The 18,402-nt window shown below is 36.4% G+C and overlaps 2 protein-coding genes across 2 annotated transcripts; one reads left to right on the top strand and one right to left on the bottom strand.

Moving 5' to 3' along the window:
- Positions 1-5: 5 nt before the first annotated feature.
- Positions 6-13,939, top strand: LOC134852944 (uncharacterized). Its single transcript, XM_063868819.1, has 6 exons — positions 6-714; positions 1,386-1,560; positions 2,333-2,582; positions 2,835-2,862; positions 13,502-13,594; positions 13,784-13,939. Exons 1-6 carry the CDS (start codon positions 571-573, stop codon positions 13,922-13,924), a joined length of 831 nt encoding a protein of 276 aa, XP_063724889.1. The 5' UTR covers positions 6-570; the 3' UTR covers positions 13,925-13,939.
- LOC134853026 (protein lifeguard 1-like) lies at positions 6,697-7,895 on the bottom strand. Its single transcript, XM_063868940.1, has one exon. The coding sequence runs from the start codon at positions 7,831-7,833 to the stop codon at positions 7,126-7,128; it is 708 nt and encodes a 235-aa protein (XP_063725010.1). The 5' UTR covers positions 7,834-7,895; the 3' UTR covers positions 6,697-7,125.
- Positions 13,940-18,402: the final 4,463 nt, after the last annotated feature.

The raw sequence follows: 18,402 nt of genomic DNA, 5'->3' as shown, positions 1-18,402 counted from the left end.
GCACCATTCAAAGCAAAAAACGTGCAAGGTTGGCGTATGTTATTGGTATATTCGATGTACACTTAAAATATTATAGTTTTGATGATATAAATCTTTCATTAACGAAAAAACCAAAACGTTGTATTCAAAACAAACCAACTAAAACGTATATTCACTTAATTCAAGATTGAAAATCATAAACTTCAATTAATGATTTAAAAATTAACATTTTGGTATAAAAAGCAGAAAGAAACAGAAATAATTGTTAAGTGAAATTTTGAGTCACCAATTTAAAAAATCTAAGTATTAATCTTTCATTTCAATTCCTTACTCTCGAAAAAAGTTGTCTCGCTGCTGACATCAATCAATGATAGATCCTTATTAAAATATTATCAATTGATCATTTTGATTTCTATCCCATAAATCTGTGTGGTTGTTACATAATAATAAAGGTTTCATTAATACACTTGGCTGCCATCAATTATTTGCAATTCTCCGTTCATTAATTAGCGAATTCTTTTTATTATTTACTAAGATTCCGTTACTTGATTGGTTAATTAGTGCTTAAGTGGTTATCAAGGTTGACTAATCATGGACTTGTCATTGGTGCCTGGCTCTCACGAGTTCTCTTCGTTCACCAATGCGACTCGGGTGACTCCGAGAGAGAAACAGCCGAAGAGTTACATGTTCATACTCGACACTCCAGACCAGTCGGAGCACGAAGGATCAGTCAAGGTGAGATTGATTTTTTTTAAAAAGAAAAAACAACGTTTAAAAAATTTGCAGGAGTCACAGTAACTCGCACTACTCACCTATCACCCCCACCCCCACCCCCAACCCCCCTCTCTCTCCATCTCCAGAGATCCGCAGCAGCACCAGGGAGCGGATCTAGCTTTTTTCAAGGAGGGCAACCTTTCGAAAAAAAAATCCGAAAAATTTGTTGACCTTCTTAGGTCGATCAAATTGACTTCCATAGCTCTCCAAAAACACCAAAAATACCGTTTTCAAAAAAGCGGTTGAATTCCTCAGCCCCTTCCCCCTAAATCAGCCCCCTGAACTTAACAAAGATTTTAGTTTTTTTATATGCAACATTTGATCAGCATTCGCAATTGGCACGATGGGTGAGTCTTGTAATAAATCATTTTGCTGGGCGTGACATATAAAAGGATTCAAATTTTCACGGCAACTTTTCACGGCGATAAGGCATTTTGGAGAAAAAAACTTAGTTTGCGGTTAAATCTGTCAGCTAGTGTATGTTTTGTAATTTGCAGGGACGTCTGGAAACGGACCAGAAGGTCTCATGACTATCTATCAGGCTATTGTTTAATGGTTGTAAATGCGGTTTATAACAAGCATTACTAGTATACTAGCCTGAAAACAATTTATTATTATTAGATTAATTTCAGGACTCTGACTCTGACTTGAGCGAGACCCAAAAGCAGGCGCAGCAGTTGATCCAGCAGTGGAGTGAGGCCCAGTTCGAGATAGACCAGAGAGACAGGGGCAAAAAGAGGGGGGAGTTGGTGGACAGGTATCACAGACAGTACTTGGAGGCACTGCAGAAACAGGAAGCTAGAGAAGGTGGGAAATATGATTTCATGATATACAAACGGGAAAAAAGACCCCCCTCTCACCTGTAAATTTTTACCAGCCAGACTTTTGTTCGCATAATGCGATTGTTTTTGAAACTTGACGGGATGGCTAATAAGCTTATGACAAACATATTTGCTCTTCATACTAAACCTTGTAAAAACAGTCATACTCATTTACATCATAAAATTGACGCTCATGTGAGGTGAGGGGGGTTCGGAGGAAAAAATCAGAAACTTTTCAACTGTTAAAACTCAGTTTGAAATGTAATTCACGACCACCAGCATCATCATGAGTTTAATTTAAAGGTAGGCCTGAATATCAGTCCGTAACATTTTGTTCTTCTTCATAAAAACTTCAGACTACATATCGTAGCAAACGACGATTCATAATTCGGCTTGTTACGAACTGTGGAATCCGCTGTGAAATTTTTTACTGCAAGCTTCAAAGCATATACTGTCCAATACATCAAGCGGGGTAACATGAATGAAAAAGACTTCTCGGACGACACTTCATGTACCTTGGATGCATCTAAAGTTTGAAACGCCTTGAGTTATGAAAAGTTGAAACTCAACTTGAAACGCTTAATTGGGAAAACACACCGGAAAACGCAAAAAAAAACATTAATAAGGGTCTTTTTGGAAAACTTTGACTCCACTGGAGTTGAAACTACAGCGATAGATAATTCCGGTAGCCTTCCTCTGGATGCTTTCATCCAGACGCTACTTACAACTGATTCATTTGATTGTCGTTTTTATTTTAGTCATCAATCCCATCATTGAATGCGAACATTGCGTGGAAGAGCTCAAATCCGACAGGCCGAAAGAGTACTTAGCCGACTACTTGGACATGATCAAACAGGACAGATCAGGAACTAAGAGCCAATCAGAGAAGAGCAAAGTGGAGGATGTGAAATCATTAGATGAGATCACGTGTCATATGCAGGCTACAATCGAGGAGCATGAAGACAAGTTGAGGAAGCTGGAACAAAGGCTGAAGGAACTCAGTGCTGGGTATTTTTTCAGCTCTCTCAACAAAATTTTGCGTTTAAATCCATAGTAGTTTTGCGTTTAAATCCAAAAGAGTAAAAACTATAATTATGTCACCTCATTAACCAATTTAGTTTCAATTGTTGTTACTCATTTGAGCTAGCTTAACTTTTTTGACCAAGTAGCAAACACAGATAAATCGCATTGGATCGAACAGTTTTTGATTCTTTCGCACAAGTTTATTTGCCGCTTGTTAGCTTTTTTTTCTTGTTTTAGGCGGGATCAATCGTACGAAATTGAGCAGGTAATTATTTTCAACCACTATATTGAATTTCTGATTATTTTTTTTTGCGAATTTTATCATCACAACTAAACCATGTTTTTAGAATCTAGGAGGTGCTGAAAATGCTACGTTTGACGTCAGCAACAGCTACTCGTCTCTTTCGAAAGTGAATTCCGAGAAATATGGACCATCATCCCGGTCCAATCAACTGTCAAAAGGCATCAATTTATTTCATGAGTCGGATGTACTAAAAATTTTCTAATGAAGGTTCTTTATTATGTTTCAAAAACAGCGACCTTGAACGAAAAATTTATTCTATAATAGAAACATTTAACTGACCTCCCGCAATTTTCAATACCAAAACTTTTGCTTTGTACAATGTGTATACGAGAGCGAATTTTTTGGCCAAAAACTAAATTGATGTCTTGAAAAGGTCCTAGCAACTTCCAACACATCTCAGCAGAAAGCCAACAGGGGTTATCACTTGACCTTGAAAAAGGGGAGGAGTCAAACAGGTTCCTGGTGACAGATGATTGGCTGAAATTTGGGGTCGCAGATACAGAAGAACAACAACTCGAAATTGACGAGAGGGACTTTCGAGGTATGAGATCAGTTTTCTAGTGGCTTTTCATTTTGCTCTTAATATTTTAGGCAAATAATTTAAGAATTGAATTGCGCTTGTTGAAATAAAACTCGACTTAATTCAGCAACGACGAAAAGACATGGTTGTACATCGAGGACTTTGCTACTTCATTCATAAAAATGAACCTCTCGTCAAGGGCTTAAGTGTTCATGCCTGAAAAACCCAACAATTTTTCTGCAGGAGAATTTAGTGCCAATATACACCTTATTATCAGAAGCTGACAAACGCATTACTTACAAAAAACTCATGTACCTGTGTCTGAAAAGTTCGCATTTAGCCCTAAAGATTGATCGGATGCGCGCGAATTTAAAACGAAATTACGCTGAAACTACTGGGTCAATACTGAAAAACTATGGCAAAGTGAGCGTTTACTTATCTCCTTATCTCAACAAAAGTTAAGATGGGTATAATCTACAAAAAACTAGTACTACTACTACTACTAAATTACTTTCATTTTGATAGACAAAACAAGTCATTTTTACTATATAAAACACCAATTTATCTTTTGCAAACTATTTTTAAGCGTTTAGCTCAACTTGTTTTGGAGAGTGTATCCTTCTTGATATTTGATGGGCCACTTAAGAGGCTCACCTTGACATAGTTTTATTGATAATTGAAACCGTAATTTTATCGTAATTTTTGATTGACTTGAACAAGCCAAAAATGATCCATTTTTGAGGTAAAATTTGGAGCCCGATATTCACCATATTATTCCCGTTAAAAGTCTAAACAAGTTCGTTTTCATCATTTTTCACCAAAGTCAACCCAATTTGAGAAAAACACGTTTTAAATATCAAGTTTAATACTTTTTGTCCGGATAATTTTAAACCATCATTGTAATGTCCCCTACTATTGTGATTGCCATGAGCTGGCGGGAATGCGCAACTAATCTCTTTTAACTTCTCTTATACAGTCATTAAAACATCAGGTTTTATATCGACATCAAAATGACTTTTATTTTCTATTGCAACTCGAATAACGACTGATTGAAAAAACTATAGAACTATTTATAATTCGAAATCATCGTACCTTGATTAGTGGTACCGGTATTTGTGATCAATTAATAGTTATTATTCCGATCAACAAAGGCGTGTAGAATTTTGACTTCCGCTGTGAATTTTTCGGATTCGCAACTTCCTTAAATTAATAAGCTTAATTGGTGGCTTGCGTCAAAATATTTCAAAAACGAAAATTTCACTTCAAACAGACATTCTCGTGACTTTCTAAATTTGTTTATAGCAGCTCGGATCACAGATGCAATAACTTCAATATCATATTAAATTCAACCAATTCACGTTGATTGTTCAATCACGGAGACCGATGACCTTTTCTAAATTTCCGTTCGTTTAATAGAAAAAAATCACAAGCTCTAACAATTTCAAAAAAGTCTTAATTGGCATTTTCTTTTGAAACTCAACCGTTTAAGTCGTGATTCAGACTCCAAAAAACTTTGAAAGCTTGACGCTTAAGACTTGTAAAAATTTTTAAAGTCGATGAATGCAGGGCATAATGATTTTTTGTGATGATTTTTCCCTATGATTATTTAGGTCGAAAGAATTTGTGCATTCTCAAATTATCTTTTTCGCTGTTTGGCTTTTGATTTATTTTCAAGTTCAGTTCATTTCCTTTGTTTAAACGAACGCAAGCTCTACAGCGAAAGTCAACAGCAAAATTCAAAAAGTCACGAAAAACGCTATCGACTTCTAAATTCGAAAATCATTTTTAATTACCAGCGAAATAAAAAAAATACCTATAGAGCCAATTTTTTTTTCAAATTTGGTTTAATTAATCAAAAAAGTGTCAATCATAAATGGTTCTAGAAATTCGAAGATCTTTGAGGCCATCTATTTTTCTCTGTGAAATTCCATATTCCATAGTTGATTTTTTTTCGAAAACCAGTCACTCTTTCTTTTCTGCTTACTTGTGCTCATTGACTCTTTTTCAACTGTCGAATGGCTATGTTTAAGCTCTTATTGATTGACCAACCAAACAATAACGCAAATAGAAAGAAATATGATTTAATTTTTTTTTTAATCTTCGGCTCTTTTTGTTAAAGGGCGAATGGATCAGTTTAAACAACTGCGAAATTTAAATTAATAAGAGCTTAAACATAGCCATTGTACAGTTGGAATTCGCAGTTATTTAACCTGGTCCATTCGCCCTTTAACAAAAAGAGCCAAAGATTTAGAAAAAAAATCATATACTTGAATCATTTTTCTATTTGCGTTATTGTTTGGTTGGTTTTCTACGCCCCAACTGTCGAACTATTCTACCACACATGCACAGTAACAAACTATTCTAATTGTTCCGACTTTCGATACGAAAGTAACGGAATATTTATGCTCGGGGTGAGTTTTTTTTCTTCAGACAAATTTCGACTTTTTAACTAGCCATTTTTGACGGATTTTTTTTTATATCATTCGAAAGGTATAGTTGTCCTGAGCTTAAATTTGAAAAGATATTTCACTTGTGATCTTTTTTCGGAATGTTATGAGGGTTTAAAATTGGTCAAAATGGCAAATTAACGCGCAATATAATTCGCGCTATTAACGCGTAAGCGGAGATTTAATCCGTCTTAGAAATCGTTCGAAATTGGTTGAAAGAAGCTTTTTTTGCCATAATTGATTGTTACAAGGAGCGAAATCTATTGTTTTGTACTTAACATGGCGTGTGGGGGGAAGATTTTCATTTAAAAAAATTTGAATTTAAAAAAAAAAATTTCATTGTTTTTTTTTATTTCATTTAATTTTTTTTTAATGTTATTACTGTTCCATAAACATTAAAAGGCGGTCGGAACATTCAGGGCTTCGCCCTGGTACGAGCAGTCTTGTTTTATTTCATATCATTTCGAAACATGATTTTACTCAGACAAAAAGCCAGCATAAAAATAGAGATGTTTATGTTACATTCTTTAAAGACTCTTATTTCTAAACTTACCAACTCTAAGACTTGAATTTGGAAAAATTTCCTGATCGGAATTTTGCAAATTCGATTTTTCAAGTCTCAGCTTGCTTACCGTTGTTTCAGTGAAAAATTTAAGTGAAATTATGTCACCCGTCGGAATTTTTTCATTTTTAGCCACTTGGAAAAATACCTATTTCAGACAAGCATTTTTACGCCACTTGAAACAGACGAACAAAACTTCTGTGTATGGGTTCATGTACGTAGCAATAGTAAACAAAAATTATGCAAATAAATTTTAATTTCAACAGCAACCATAATTTAATTCTTTTTTTTACATAAAATAAACCCATTTGTACATTTATTCAAGGCAGTCTAAACTACTAAGATAGTATCACCTCAAGTTCCTACGAAAGCTTTATATGATAGGTTGAGTTTAAGAAGGTTCAGTCAAGTTCAGAAGCCATTTTTAGACTTTTGATAGAAAACTCCTTCCCTTTTCAGCCGAACGGAACAAAATGAATATACATGCATAACAGCAGTAAACGTGTAATTCATTCTCAGTAACCAATGACGGACGAATATACAATAAATTTCCAATTTAAAAATAACAAATTTGATACTTGATACTTTGTTGAGAAAGTAAGCTGAATTAAGGCTATTTCTTTTCATGATCAGCTGTTTTTATGATAGAATTTTGATGCACATTTTAGTGAGAGATGAAAGTGAATGCAAAAATTTTATCGATCCAATGCACTCAAAATAGTCAGAATATATAAGAAAATATTGATAATGTCGAGATAGAGATTGATAGCGGCGAAAATATACTCTTCTGGACTCAAACTGTATCGGTGTTTTCCGCCGATCATCATTTGGGTATCGATTACCAAATAAGCAGAAAATACCAACGCTCCCAAGGATCCATACACCGCTGTTAGTATGTCATTCGGGAAAATAATTGCTATAATTCCGAACACTATAAGACAAATAAGTACAACGAACATAAGCCCACTGTAGATTGTGAAGTCGATTTTGGTCTGAAACGCGAAAATAGTCAGCGAGACCGCTACTATTGCCGTCACTGTTATAGCAACGAGGACAATTTTAGTGTCGTATTGACTGGAAATAACCCCGAGGAGAAAACTTTCGCATAACGTGAACAAGCCGAGAAGTATAAAATTAGTCGGCGTTTGTCGTCTCAAGCTCTCGAAGCATACTAGCGCGATAAGAAGAACGAATGTAAGAATCATCGCAACTATAAGCATCCATGGTTGATCTTCGACGTACAAGCGAATGTCGTCGACAAAAACGAAAAGAGCTATGAAGCCTAAAGTAACTAGAAGTTGAACTGACAATATTGCATAGACTTTTCTGATAAATCCATGACGAATTGAAATTTCGTCGAAACTGAATTGACCGTCAATTAGAGGCGATTCGCTATCGTACATTTTTAATCTGCCAGAAATGTAACTCTTTGCAAAGGAAAGTGAGAAGAAAACTAAACTAAATTCGATCTGAAAAACAGAAGATATGGTTATTTTTGTAAAACGAATTAGATCAGACAGCACTAAAAAAGAAACAGATGTTCCACCATCTTTATTCTTTCTTTCAGTCAAATCAAAGATGTCAAATTGATTCAGACAGCTAAAATTTCAACTGAAGAACTATTACTTTGGAGCTTTTGTTCGCAATAAAACTCAACCATCAGTTTGAACACAGTTACGGAACATTATGTAGCAAACACAAGCATGAAACGGCAACAACAGAAAATCCTAGAATACAAAAATATGCAGCGAAAAAATCAACTTAGAAAATCAATATTAAAAAACTGACATTTTTTGACGAAGCGACTCAATTCACTGAGAACAATAAAATCGGCAATAAAGTGTCATAAATTCGGTTCTGAAACTAACATTTTTTTATTCGACAGAATTGATCACTCTCAGCTTAGCCATTAGGTCTCCAGATTACCGTTTTTTTGCGAAACTGATAAAAAAACAAAAGAAATAAATTTGTCAGCTTAATCTGAACTGGGTTTTGAAAAAGCTACACTAATTAACGCAGATATCCCGATGAAAACGGCAAGCATAACTGCTATAAATGCTATTTATAAGGTCAATTTTTTGTCTTTCTCAGGAATTGTCTACCTAATACCTACATTTCTGAGAAATCAAAACTCACATGTGATGCTTTTCGGATATTTCTGAGAAAACGTATGCCAGTAAGCAACGTATTTTACCATGTACGATTGAGACATGCCTCGTGCGAAGCTTACATCCAGCTTACATTATTCTACTTTACAAGTTATTCGAATAACACATAAAGTAGAATAATGTAAGCTGGATGTAAGCTTGGCACGAGAAAAAAGTACCCCATGAAGCTCCAGTGGAGAACACTTGCACTTGGAACTAAAAAGAAAATTCCTTACAGCACCAGCAAAATCCGTGATATGACAACTTAACGTGTAAAATTTAAGCGGACAAAGGAAAGACTGTCAATGTAATTTTTACCGAAAAAAATTAAATTGAATACATACTGAAAAAAGCAAGGTCCGACCGGGATACAAACCCCACACTTTAGGGTGCAAAGGCGACGGCATTACTCCTAGGCAAAGAGGGAAGGAACCTGGAGTTTTGGAGAAATTGTTGGATGGATCTTGCTTCGGACCCAGATGGACCGGAAATGGTTGTGCCACTGAAAAGCGTCCATCCTCCAGAACCTGACCTCTCAACATCACGACAAAACGCGAAAACCATTCAAACGAGTCCAGTGTTAAAACGACGTTCAAGTACCCCATCCCACCTCTCCCGTCGGGGCCGATAACATGGACTAGGGACGATACGAAACCACCAAACAAAACCGAAATAAACTAACACAATGTCGTCCAGAGTCAGCGAGGCTAGTATAACAACAAGGAGCCTGGAAGTTGTAAAGGTTCAATAATAAAGCAAAGTGAAAATTTGATATAATTGTGTACAGAAAAAGAAGTCTAGTCCCCTGATTACATGACACTTGCTCTCGCAAGTGTAACCAGGTATAAAAAACATAGCCAACTGACAGTTGGAAAAAGTAATGAACGCAAGTAAACAGTCAATCTCAACTTTTATATTTCCAAAAAAAACTGATGCATTTTGAGCTCTGAATTTTAAGAACAATTTAGGATTGCCGGTTTTTTGATAACATTAACCCAACTTGAGACAACTGGATCATTAGGTAAATTTTTATGCCTCTGGAATTCTAAAAAGTAAATTCCAATTTCGAATATGGAGTGCTATTTACGTAACTTTCAGCAGATGAATTTCAATTGAACTCAAAAAGTGCACAGATACCTAAGTGTATTCATTAATGCATTATTAAGTACGAATGCACATCTGTAGTGATTAGAGCATTTTAAGACTTTTTCCTGGAAACAACATCACCAAGACCTATATTATTCTTCAATACGTTCATTGCACTTCACACGAATGAGAAGTAATAACAACCAAAACAAACAAAAAACGATCGCAGTTAAAAGTGTCAGTAGTAGAATTTAGTTTTTCACAAAGTTAAGACTCCCAAATTCCGACTAAAGGTAAAAGCTCGGACCGACTTCTCTTGACACGGAAAGCTTTTTTTTTAATAGTCAATGAGCGTATTCCAGACACGTATGTAGGTCTTGATGATTTTCATGGCTGTTTTTTTTTGTCAAATTTGTTTTTTTTTGCGTGAGTTTTGATTTATTTTTAAGTTCAGTTCACTTTCTTTTTAAAAGAAGGACAAACTCCACTATCAAACAGCAAAAGTGTAAAAGTCGCAAAAAACGTGATCGACCTTTAACTTCGAAAATGGAATTTAATCATCAGATTTCCCAGCGAAAAAAAAATTACGTATGGATACAGTATTTTCAAATTGGGTTTATTTAAACAAAAAAGGTCAATCACAAATTATTCTAGAAAGTCATAGAGCTTTAAACCTATTTTTTTCTTCGAATTTTGAAAATTCAATGACTCTTCTCTAACTGTCTGTTGGCTATGTTCTGAGGTACAAGTCACGGCTGAAAAAATCTGAGACGCGAAAATAGTCAGCGAGATTGCTACTATTGCCGTCACTGTTATAGCAACGAGGACAATTTTTGTGTCGTATTGACTCGAAATAACGCCAAGGAGAAAACTTTCGCAGAACGTGAACAATCCGAGAAGTATAAAAATAGTCGGCATTTGTCGTCTCATGCTCTCGAAGCATACTAGCGCGATAAGAAGAACGAATGTAAGAATCATCGCAACTATAAACATCCATGGTTGATCTTCGACGTATAGGCGAATGTCGTCGACAAAAACGAAAAGAGCTATAAAGCCTAAAGTAACTAGAAGTTGAACTGACAATATTGCATAGACTTTTCTGATAAATCCATGTCGAATTGAAATTTCGTCGAAACTGAATTGGCCTTCAATGAGAGGCGATTCGCTATCATACATTTTTAAACTGATAGAATTGTAATTCTTAGCGCAGGGAAGTGAGAAGAAACCTAAACTACATTAGATCTAAAAAACAGCATATTGGTTAACTTTGTGATATTAATTAGATCGGACAGCATTAAGAAAGAAACAGATGGTCCACCCATCTTTATTTCAGTCAAATCAAACATGTCAATTTTATTCAGAAAGCCAAAATTGGCCATACTATTACTTAAGAGCTTTAATTCGCAATAAAATCCAATCATCAATTTGAACACAGTTGCCGAACTCAACTTTGCAAACACTAGCGTGAAGCGACAAAAAGGAGCTAAAACGGCTTTTAAAAGTCGGACATTAGTCAAGGAAGCGAGTCAAATCACCATACACGATTCGTCATAAACTCGGCTTTGAAACTACAAACGTTTATCTTCAACAGAATCGATACCTCTCAGCTTAGCCATTAGGCCTCCAGATTATCGTTTTTGTTTGTAAAATTGATCAGAAACAAACTCGTGAGCTTAATTTGAAATGGGTTGATAAAAAGCTTATTTTCATCTACATTGATGAACGCAAATATGCTGAACAGTTTCAGTGAAACCTAATTAGCCGACAATCTTCGAGCAGACACCATTTGAGCCCAAAAAATATTAAATTTGTATTTCAAAAAAGTTATAAGTGCCCCCTGAAACTCACCATGAAGAAGACTTCCACTTCTTGCTTACGAAAGTAGCTTACAGCACAAGCAAAAACGGCGATGAGACATCTGAGCCGACAAAACTTGAAGCATAGGTGAAGCTGTGCTTCGAAAACACTAACGAGAACACGACAAAAAAATTTCTTTATAAGCGAAATAAAAAATAGAAATAAGCCTCGAATTAGTAAAACTTTGCTACGTATCGGATTTGAAACTGCTACCTCGAGATTGGGAGTCTCACCTTTGCCCAATCGGCCACAAATGCTTAACAATCGACAAACACTAGTCACAAAAAAGCAGCTATATATGCTATTAAATTGTCCAGATTGAAACAAAAAAAATAGTTTTGATGGATCCATGAAGCCTTTCAATCATAACTTAAACTTATTGTAGTGGTGTTTTGTTTTCAAAAAAATTCTCATGAAGAGCACAGAGTTTTTGAATTGAGATGGTGTAATCAGTTGTCTGTCAAAATTGAGGCCTTTTATTCAGTCCATGTCAAAAACGTGGCGAAAATATCCATTCATTTCATTCGTTGAAAACAATGGTGCAAGTTGCAAAGTATGATGCTTTGATTGTGTTTATTTATGTTGGAGAAATTATATTCTTTCTTCTTAAAGAGTCATGAACGTTTGATACTTTGTTTGTTTCTTTTTCAGGAAAACGTCTTAAAATTTGTTCAGGCTCAAATTTGATTTAGAATTACATTAAATTTTCCTGAGCTGGGTAATGCTGCCTCACCCTCAAGCAACAAGCGCGGATCCATTGGAAACGTCAATGAAATGTCAAAGTAATTTTTTTCTCGGAAATTGGTTTACAAACTTTGAAAATTATACAGGTTTTTGAAGAGAGTCGATGAACGTAGTTCAGACTCTTATAATGGTCGCGATTATTTTTTATTGTTTTTTTCAGGCTCATTTTTTTTCGCGGCTTGAATTTTGATTTATTTTCAAGTTCAGGACTTTTCTTTTGTTTAAAGGAAGGCAAACTCCACTATCAAATAGCAAAAGTATAAAGGTCACGAAAAACGTGATCGACTTCTAGTTACGAAAATGAATTTAATATTCATATATTATCAGTACCATAATCTACCCCCTCAAGCTAAATAGAAGTTTTATTTTTTTTGATCCAGTTTTCTCAAATTGGGTTAATTTTGTTTAAAAAAACTCAATCATAAATTGTTCTAGAAATTAAAAGAGCTTAAAATTCATCTATTTTTTTTCTTCGAATTATGAGATTTTTAAAATAACTCAGTATTTTTTTCTGTTTACTTGCTTTCATTGACTCTTCTCCAACTGGCAAGGTTCGGAGTTAGAAAGCATGGCTACAAAGGCTTTGTACGATACTAATCATTACCCTTAAGCAACATTCTTTGAGGTAGTCGAAATTGGGCAAAAACAATAGTACCTTCTCACCCCTGTTTAAGAGCGTACAATTAAATTACTCTTTGAGTTTGCTTGAAAATTGACTGCATACCTATTTCGTTTTATCCTTACTGATTGCCTAGCAAAAAAAATGTTTAGATACTGATATCGATGATGAAGAAATCCCTCGACTGAGAAATGTCTTTCTGTCCAAATTAGTTTGGGACGACGATGGAGACCTCGCTAAACGCGTGGACCGACAGCTGATTCAATACCAGCGCATGGCATACAAGCCCAGAAACAGATGGTCTCATAAAATAACTGTCCCGCAGCCGTTCGAAATGACAATTAGAGAGTATACGAGACCTAAGAGTGAATCATACTCTTCGAAGAGGATTGCAAAATTTCTAGAAGAAAGGTATTGTAATTCAATCATTCCTGCATTCTACGGTTCCATAATAGTGTTAAGGGGAGATCCCAGATTGGGAACCCAAAACGAATAAATCGGGGCTATATACTAAGCTGAGATCCTGTTTTCGATCCACGAGAGCTGTATCGAAAACCGGATTTCTTTCGAGTTTAAAGCTTAAACGTGAACTCATGTTTCAGAAAAGAAGAAGAAAAAAGTCTAGGAGTTAAGCCAGTAGAAATTCCAAAGAGCACTATGCAGCCAAAGTTCCAACGCATCATGAGCCAGAAGAAGAAGCGAAGCATTGAGGTATCAGTAAAGTGATAATCAAAGCACAATTTTCAAAAAAAAGTTTTATATTAGAACACACATTGGTTTGAAAAGCGTAAAAACCTGTCGCTTCGTGTGAAATGTTTCCTAGTGATGGGTGAATTGTTTTATACGCCCAGCTAAATCTAAATAGGAAAATTCACTTCAGGAGCGTTCAGTTTTTTTCAGATACGGGAGAAGAGTCGAGAGAACTTGATACGCGACCAGAGGCCATTCTCATTCTACAATCGATCCGAAACTTCAACATCTGCTGACTGCTCGAACAGACATTGTAAATGTTTGGAGCCTGCGGATGATTCATACCTGTAAAAAGTCACATTTACTAATTTACGTTTTATCTTTGGTAAAATCTTTGAACAACGGAGATAAAAACTCATTCCTTCTGAGCAAACTACTATTTTTTTCAGAAATTATCATGATAAACAGGTTACTACACTCATCCTTCATCATTTAACCGAGTAAAAAAAATCTTGGAATTTCATAAATTAGGGAAACACGAAAGCAGAGAAGATTGGCAATCAAGTCAACCAGAGTGAAAAAAGTGAAAACTGCACATAATAAACCTGATATGAGGCTCTAGGTCTATCAGATACTAAATTGGGATCAATTGAGGGTGGGTACCCACGGAGCCGCAATCCAGGATAGCCGAAAAACTAAATACCTCCGGTTTTAATTTTAAAAAAATTAAAACCTGGAGTAACTAGTTTTTCGGAACATTTTTATAATCAGAATTAATTTTCATCATAAAACTGGTCACTAAACTGTCACAAAAAAGCCACAAAACTTTGCAGCCTGTTAACTAACAAAACTCCGAACATTTTTATGAGATTTGGCTAATATTTTTAATCTCATTGAATCTTATTGAGAGGAGGGGGACAGAGCGTGAAAGAAGGAAGAATGGTGGGACTAAGTGTGGGGTGGTTTAGAGAAAAGGGGAACGTAATTGTAACAGTCGCCTACGTAAGTCACATATGAGGCTGAGGAAAACATGCCCTATTACCATTGGCTCAAGGGTCAGGGACACTATTGTGCCAGTCGGTCATATTTGGAGGTTTGACCTTAATCAACGCAAAAGACTTGATTTTGGGGTGAAATGGCATTTTTTCAAAAATTTGAATTGAGCATGTCATGCTCAAGTTTCTCGCGACAACTGAAAATAGCAGAAAAATAAGATCAGAAGAACCGAACTACAATCGCAGGAAAGTAGTCGAAAAAACAGCTGGAAATTGCTATTCGCAATTTCCAGACATAAGATTGTACGGAAGTAGAGCTGTCTCATTCTTAAGAGAAGACAGAGCGATCGCGAGTGGAAAAGAAAGCGAATCAGAATTGAACCAGAGTGAACCTTCGGTGGAAAGGTGGACAACCGAAGTCTCCCAATGGTCCAGCCCCAAAACTCATATCTCAAGCTAAAACTTATTCAGTTAAAAGCCTCGAGTCAAACTTGATGATCCCTTTGTTCTCGAGTTACTTACTGATTTAAAGAAATTTTTGCTAAAAAGTAAATTTCAAACGTTTTCGCAGCTATGTGCATCGTCAGGATTTTTTACAATAAACTAATCTAAATGACGATAATACATCAATTTACAAGTGTTATTTACAATAATTCACATACAATTTGGTTCTAACCCATCATATTAAAAAATTAGACAATCCCCAGAGAATGGCCAAAATGCAATTTGTGCAGACTTCGAATTTTAGCAGTAAGCCTTCCGGATTGGTGGTTATTAAGAATTAAGGACGTTATTGGAACGATTAGCCAGACGGTGAGGGCTGGAATATTCTAGTATTTTTAAATTTCAAAAATTCGAATTATGACGTCATATTTCTGAGAAACGTCAGAAACGGCCATTTTGGCAAAAACGAGAAAGAAAAAAGAGAACAACTTTATCTGCGATAGCGAACAGGACGAAAATCGAGATTAAAAACGACAACGAACTACAGAATAGCCGAGGACGTTCCGAGTTGCAACTATTGTGCTGCTACAATAGTTGCAAGGCCGTTGCGAACAACGATGAAGGGTAAGAGACAGCCTTCCGGAATAGGAGGAAATCAAGATTAACGAGCTTGATTTAGCGGATTCGTCAATCCGGAAGGGTAAAGGAACTGAAACTTTTATCCTGCCACGTAAACTTTTAGCATCCTGTCATGTCCTGACTTGAATTTAATTGATATTTGGATTAGTTTTGACAAGGATGAGGTGCTAGGAGTTGGGGGGGGGAGAGGGTTGATCCATCATCGATGGAGATGATGATTTTTATCTACTGAACAAAAACAATAGTAATATAATAAGTAGTAACCCTGTTTTTAGGAGTGACCTCGTGGTCTGGGGATACTGAGACCCAGCCATGAGCTCACTATTTTCATGTAATTAAGTTAATTTGAGCGTTCTGGTCGAAGCCGGAGAGCAGTACGTTTTTGTCGAACCGATGTTAGAAAGACCACCGAAAAGTACTGGCTTGGTAGAGACGGTGAAAAGCATGCAAAGCTCTGTTTAGACGTTAGCCAGTCGTCTTAAGACTTAGTTTTGTTATCCGTCGATATGTATCTTCCGGGCGAATGTTACATACATGTTTTTATGGCGCTCCTGGGTGTTATTCTTTTTTAACATCATGACCGGCAGAACCGTTAACGAGCGCTCCGCGCCGAGCGGATGCTCACATTAACGCCCTTAATAGGCCTAAACCGCCGGGGCGGAAGGGTAGTTCGGAACGCGGAAGCCTTCCTGATTACCGTGAATAGTTTTTTAACCTAGTTAAGACCGAAAATTCACGAACCAGGAAGGGTGGGGGGAATCGCGAACCCCTCATCCCCTGAGTAGTTTGTGACCAAAAAAAACTTAAAGATATAAGTAAAACCAAACAAAAAGTAGTATGGTACCCAAGAAAAACAAAAAACATAAAAAATTGCCGAAAAAACCAAAAACAGTAAAAAAGTAGAAAATCAGTAGAAATCATCCCCCCAGACAAGATGTGATCCAACCCCCCCGTTTGTTGTTGATAGATATATTGTTGTTACAGGCATTTATATCAGTCAGGATCGTTACGATCAGTTTTGTAGCCCGTTTGTGAGGCTTGTACTGTAGGGTTATTTGAGCATTTAAGCACGTTAATGATAAATTGCGCTCAATCCGGAAGGGTCAGCTGATTTGCGCTCAATTCGGAAGGGTCTTGGGTGAAGACCGATCCGGCAAGCAGTACAAGGAGCAACAAGAAGAGGCTCAACGACGACAACAATCGACTGTTGGGTATCGTTAACAAATTTTGTATCCCTTTTGGTACAAAAGTTAAGATAGTAATCTGTGGGGGGCTCGACAGTGCTGCACTGTAGTGACCCTTCACCGAACTGCGAATATCCGAGTTAAGCAACTTAATTCGGATATTAAACAAACCCGGAGGGATATAGTATTACTAATATTTTTATTTATATAGCCTATATTAATAGTCTTATATCGTTTTTCAGTGAAAAACAGCGAAAACAGACCGGTTTTTAGGGTCAAAATAGCGATATTTTGATCCCCCCACAAGTCGCGATTTTTGAGATATCGATATTTTTTGAAACGGAAAAAAGCGCTAAGTTAGTGTGTTACATCGTAACTGCACTACCATAATAGATAGAACCGGTTAAGTTTAGTCCGGAAGTGGTTGGAACTATTTTGGTACCGAAAACTGAAATTTCGTGATTTTTGAGAAAAACGGAACATTATAAATTTAGAAAATTTTTTGAAATTTTTGAGTTACGACAGTAAAAATAGTTGTTCGGACAACGTCTACTAGTGAATCTACGAGTTTTAAAACCCGCTACCCGAAAGCCTTCCGCGTTTCAGAGAAATCGAACATAACGTGTTTGATTTGGTGGATTCATCAATCCGGAGGGGTCCAGGTAGCATAGTTTTTCGCAAATTTTTTCTGCTAAAGCGTTTTAGATCGGGTCTTTTGCATTGAACTAGAAGGGTATAGGCCTTCTGAGCTCGGATCAATAATTTTTAGGACGAAAGGACCAGAATTGCGGAAAAAGTTAGGTGGAACCTATAAGTGAGAAATTTTTTGAGTTTGCAAGAAAGACGTTTTGGCTAATAACTTTTCGACAACTGGACAGATCCGGTTAATCTTGGTACCATTAGATCAGAAATTAGCTGAACTTACTAGAAGGAAAGAGAATTACTCAAAAAAGCGAGCGAGAAAATTTTTCGAGATTGTTTTTAGCAAATTACACAAATCCGGAGGGGTACACCCTTCACGTTTCATAAATTTTTCTGAAAAACCCTTAGACCCCTAGCAAAAGGTAATAGCGGTTGAATAAAGTAACTTTAGGCCGTTCTAGACCAAAAGGGAGGGCTAAAGGCACAGCAAAAGCTTAATCGAGCCGAAGTTAGGCCAGCGATAAGACCCTTCACCGTTGGTGTGAATTGTCAAATAAGAAGCTTAACTTCAATCCGGAAGGGTCTAGGAAGGTAGTACATACCCGAGAGTCTGGTATTTTTACATACCCTTCCTAGTTAATTGAAAGAGCAAAATTGCATCGGAGAACGTATCCGGAGGGGTATAGGTTGAAAAAAGGAAATCTGCGAAAAGCTACTTTTACAAAACCGGAGGGTTCCCAATCCGGAGGGGTCAAAATTTTTTTCAAGTTAGGAGGGTTCCCAATCCGGAGGGGTCTAGATTTTGTTAGTCCGGAAGGGTCCAATTTGTGCCAATCCGGAGGGGTATTATTTTATTAAGGACTTAGGTAGACGAAAGAAAGACTAAAAAGTGAGAGGTATTAGGTTATTAACACACAGGCTAGGT

The sequence above is a fragment of the Symsagittifera roscoffensis genome, chromosome 8, assembly GCF_963678635.1.
Source record: "Symsagittifera roscoffensis chromosome 8, txSymRosc1.1, whole genome shotgun sequence".
Lineage (NCBI taxonomy): Eukaryota > Metazoa > Xenacoelomorpha > Acoela > Convolutidae > Symsagittifera > Symsagittifera roscoffensis.
Note: the sequence above shows the minus strand (reverse complement) of the source record. Positions and strands in the feature narration are given on the sequence as shown.

What these genes read in the sequence shown, in the direction of transcription:
- LOC134852944 (XM_063868819.1), top strand. Translation starts at nt 571, where the DNA reads ATGGACTTGTCATTGGTGCCTGGCTCTCACGAGTTCTCTTCGTTCACC. An exon ending in GAAACAGGAAGCTAGAGAAG is followed by an intron (nt 1,561 to 2,332) that starts GTGGGAAATATG and finishes TTTTTATTTTAG; the next exon opens with TCATCAATCCCATCATTGAA. An exon ending in AATCGTACGAAATTGAGCAG is followed by an intron (nt 2,863 to 13,501) that starts GTAATTATTTTC and finishes GAAGAAGAAAAA; the next exon opens with AGTCTAGGAGTTAAGCCAGT.
- LOC134853026 (XM_063868940.1), bottom strand. Translation starts at nt 7,833, where the DNA reads ATGTACGATAGCGAATCGCCTCTAATTGACGGTCAATTCAGTTTCGAC.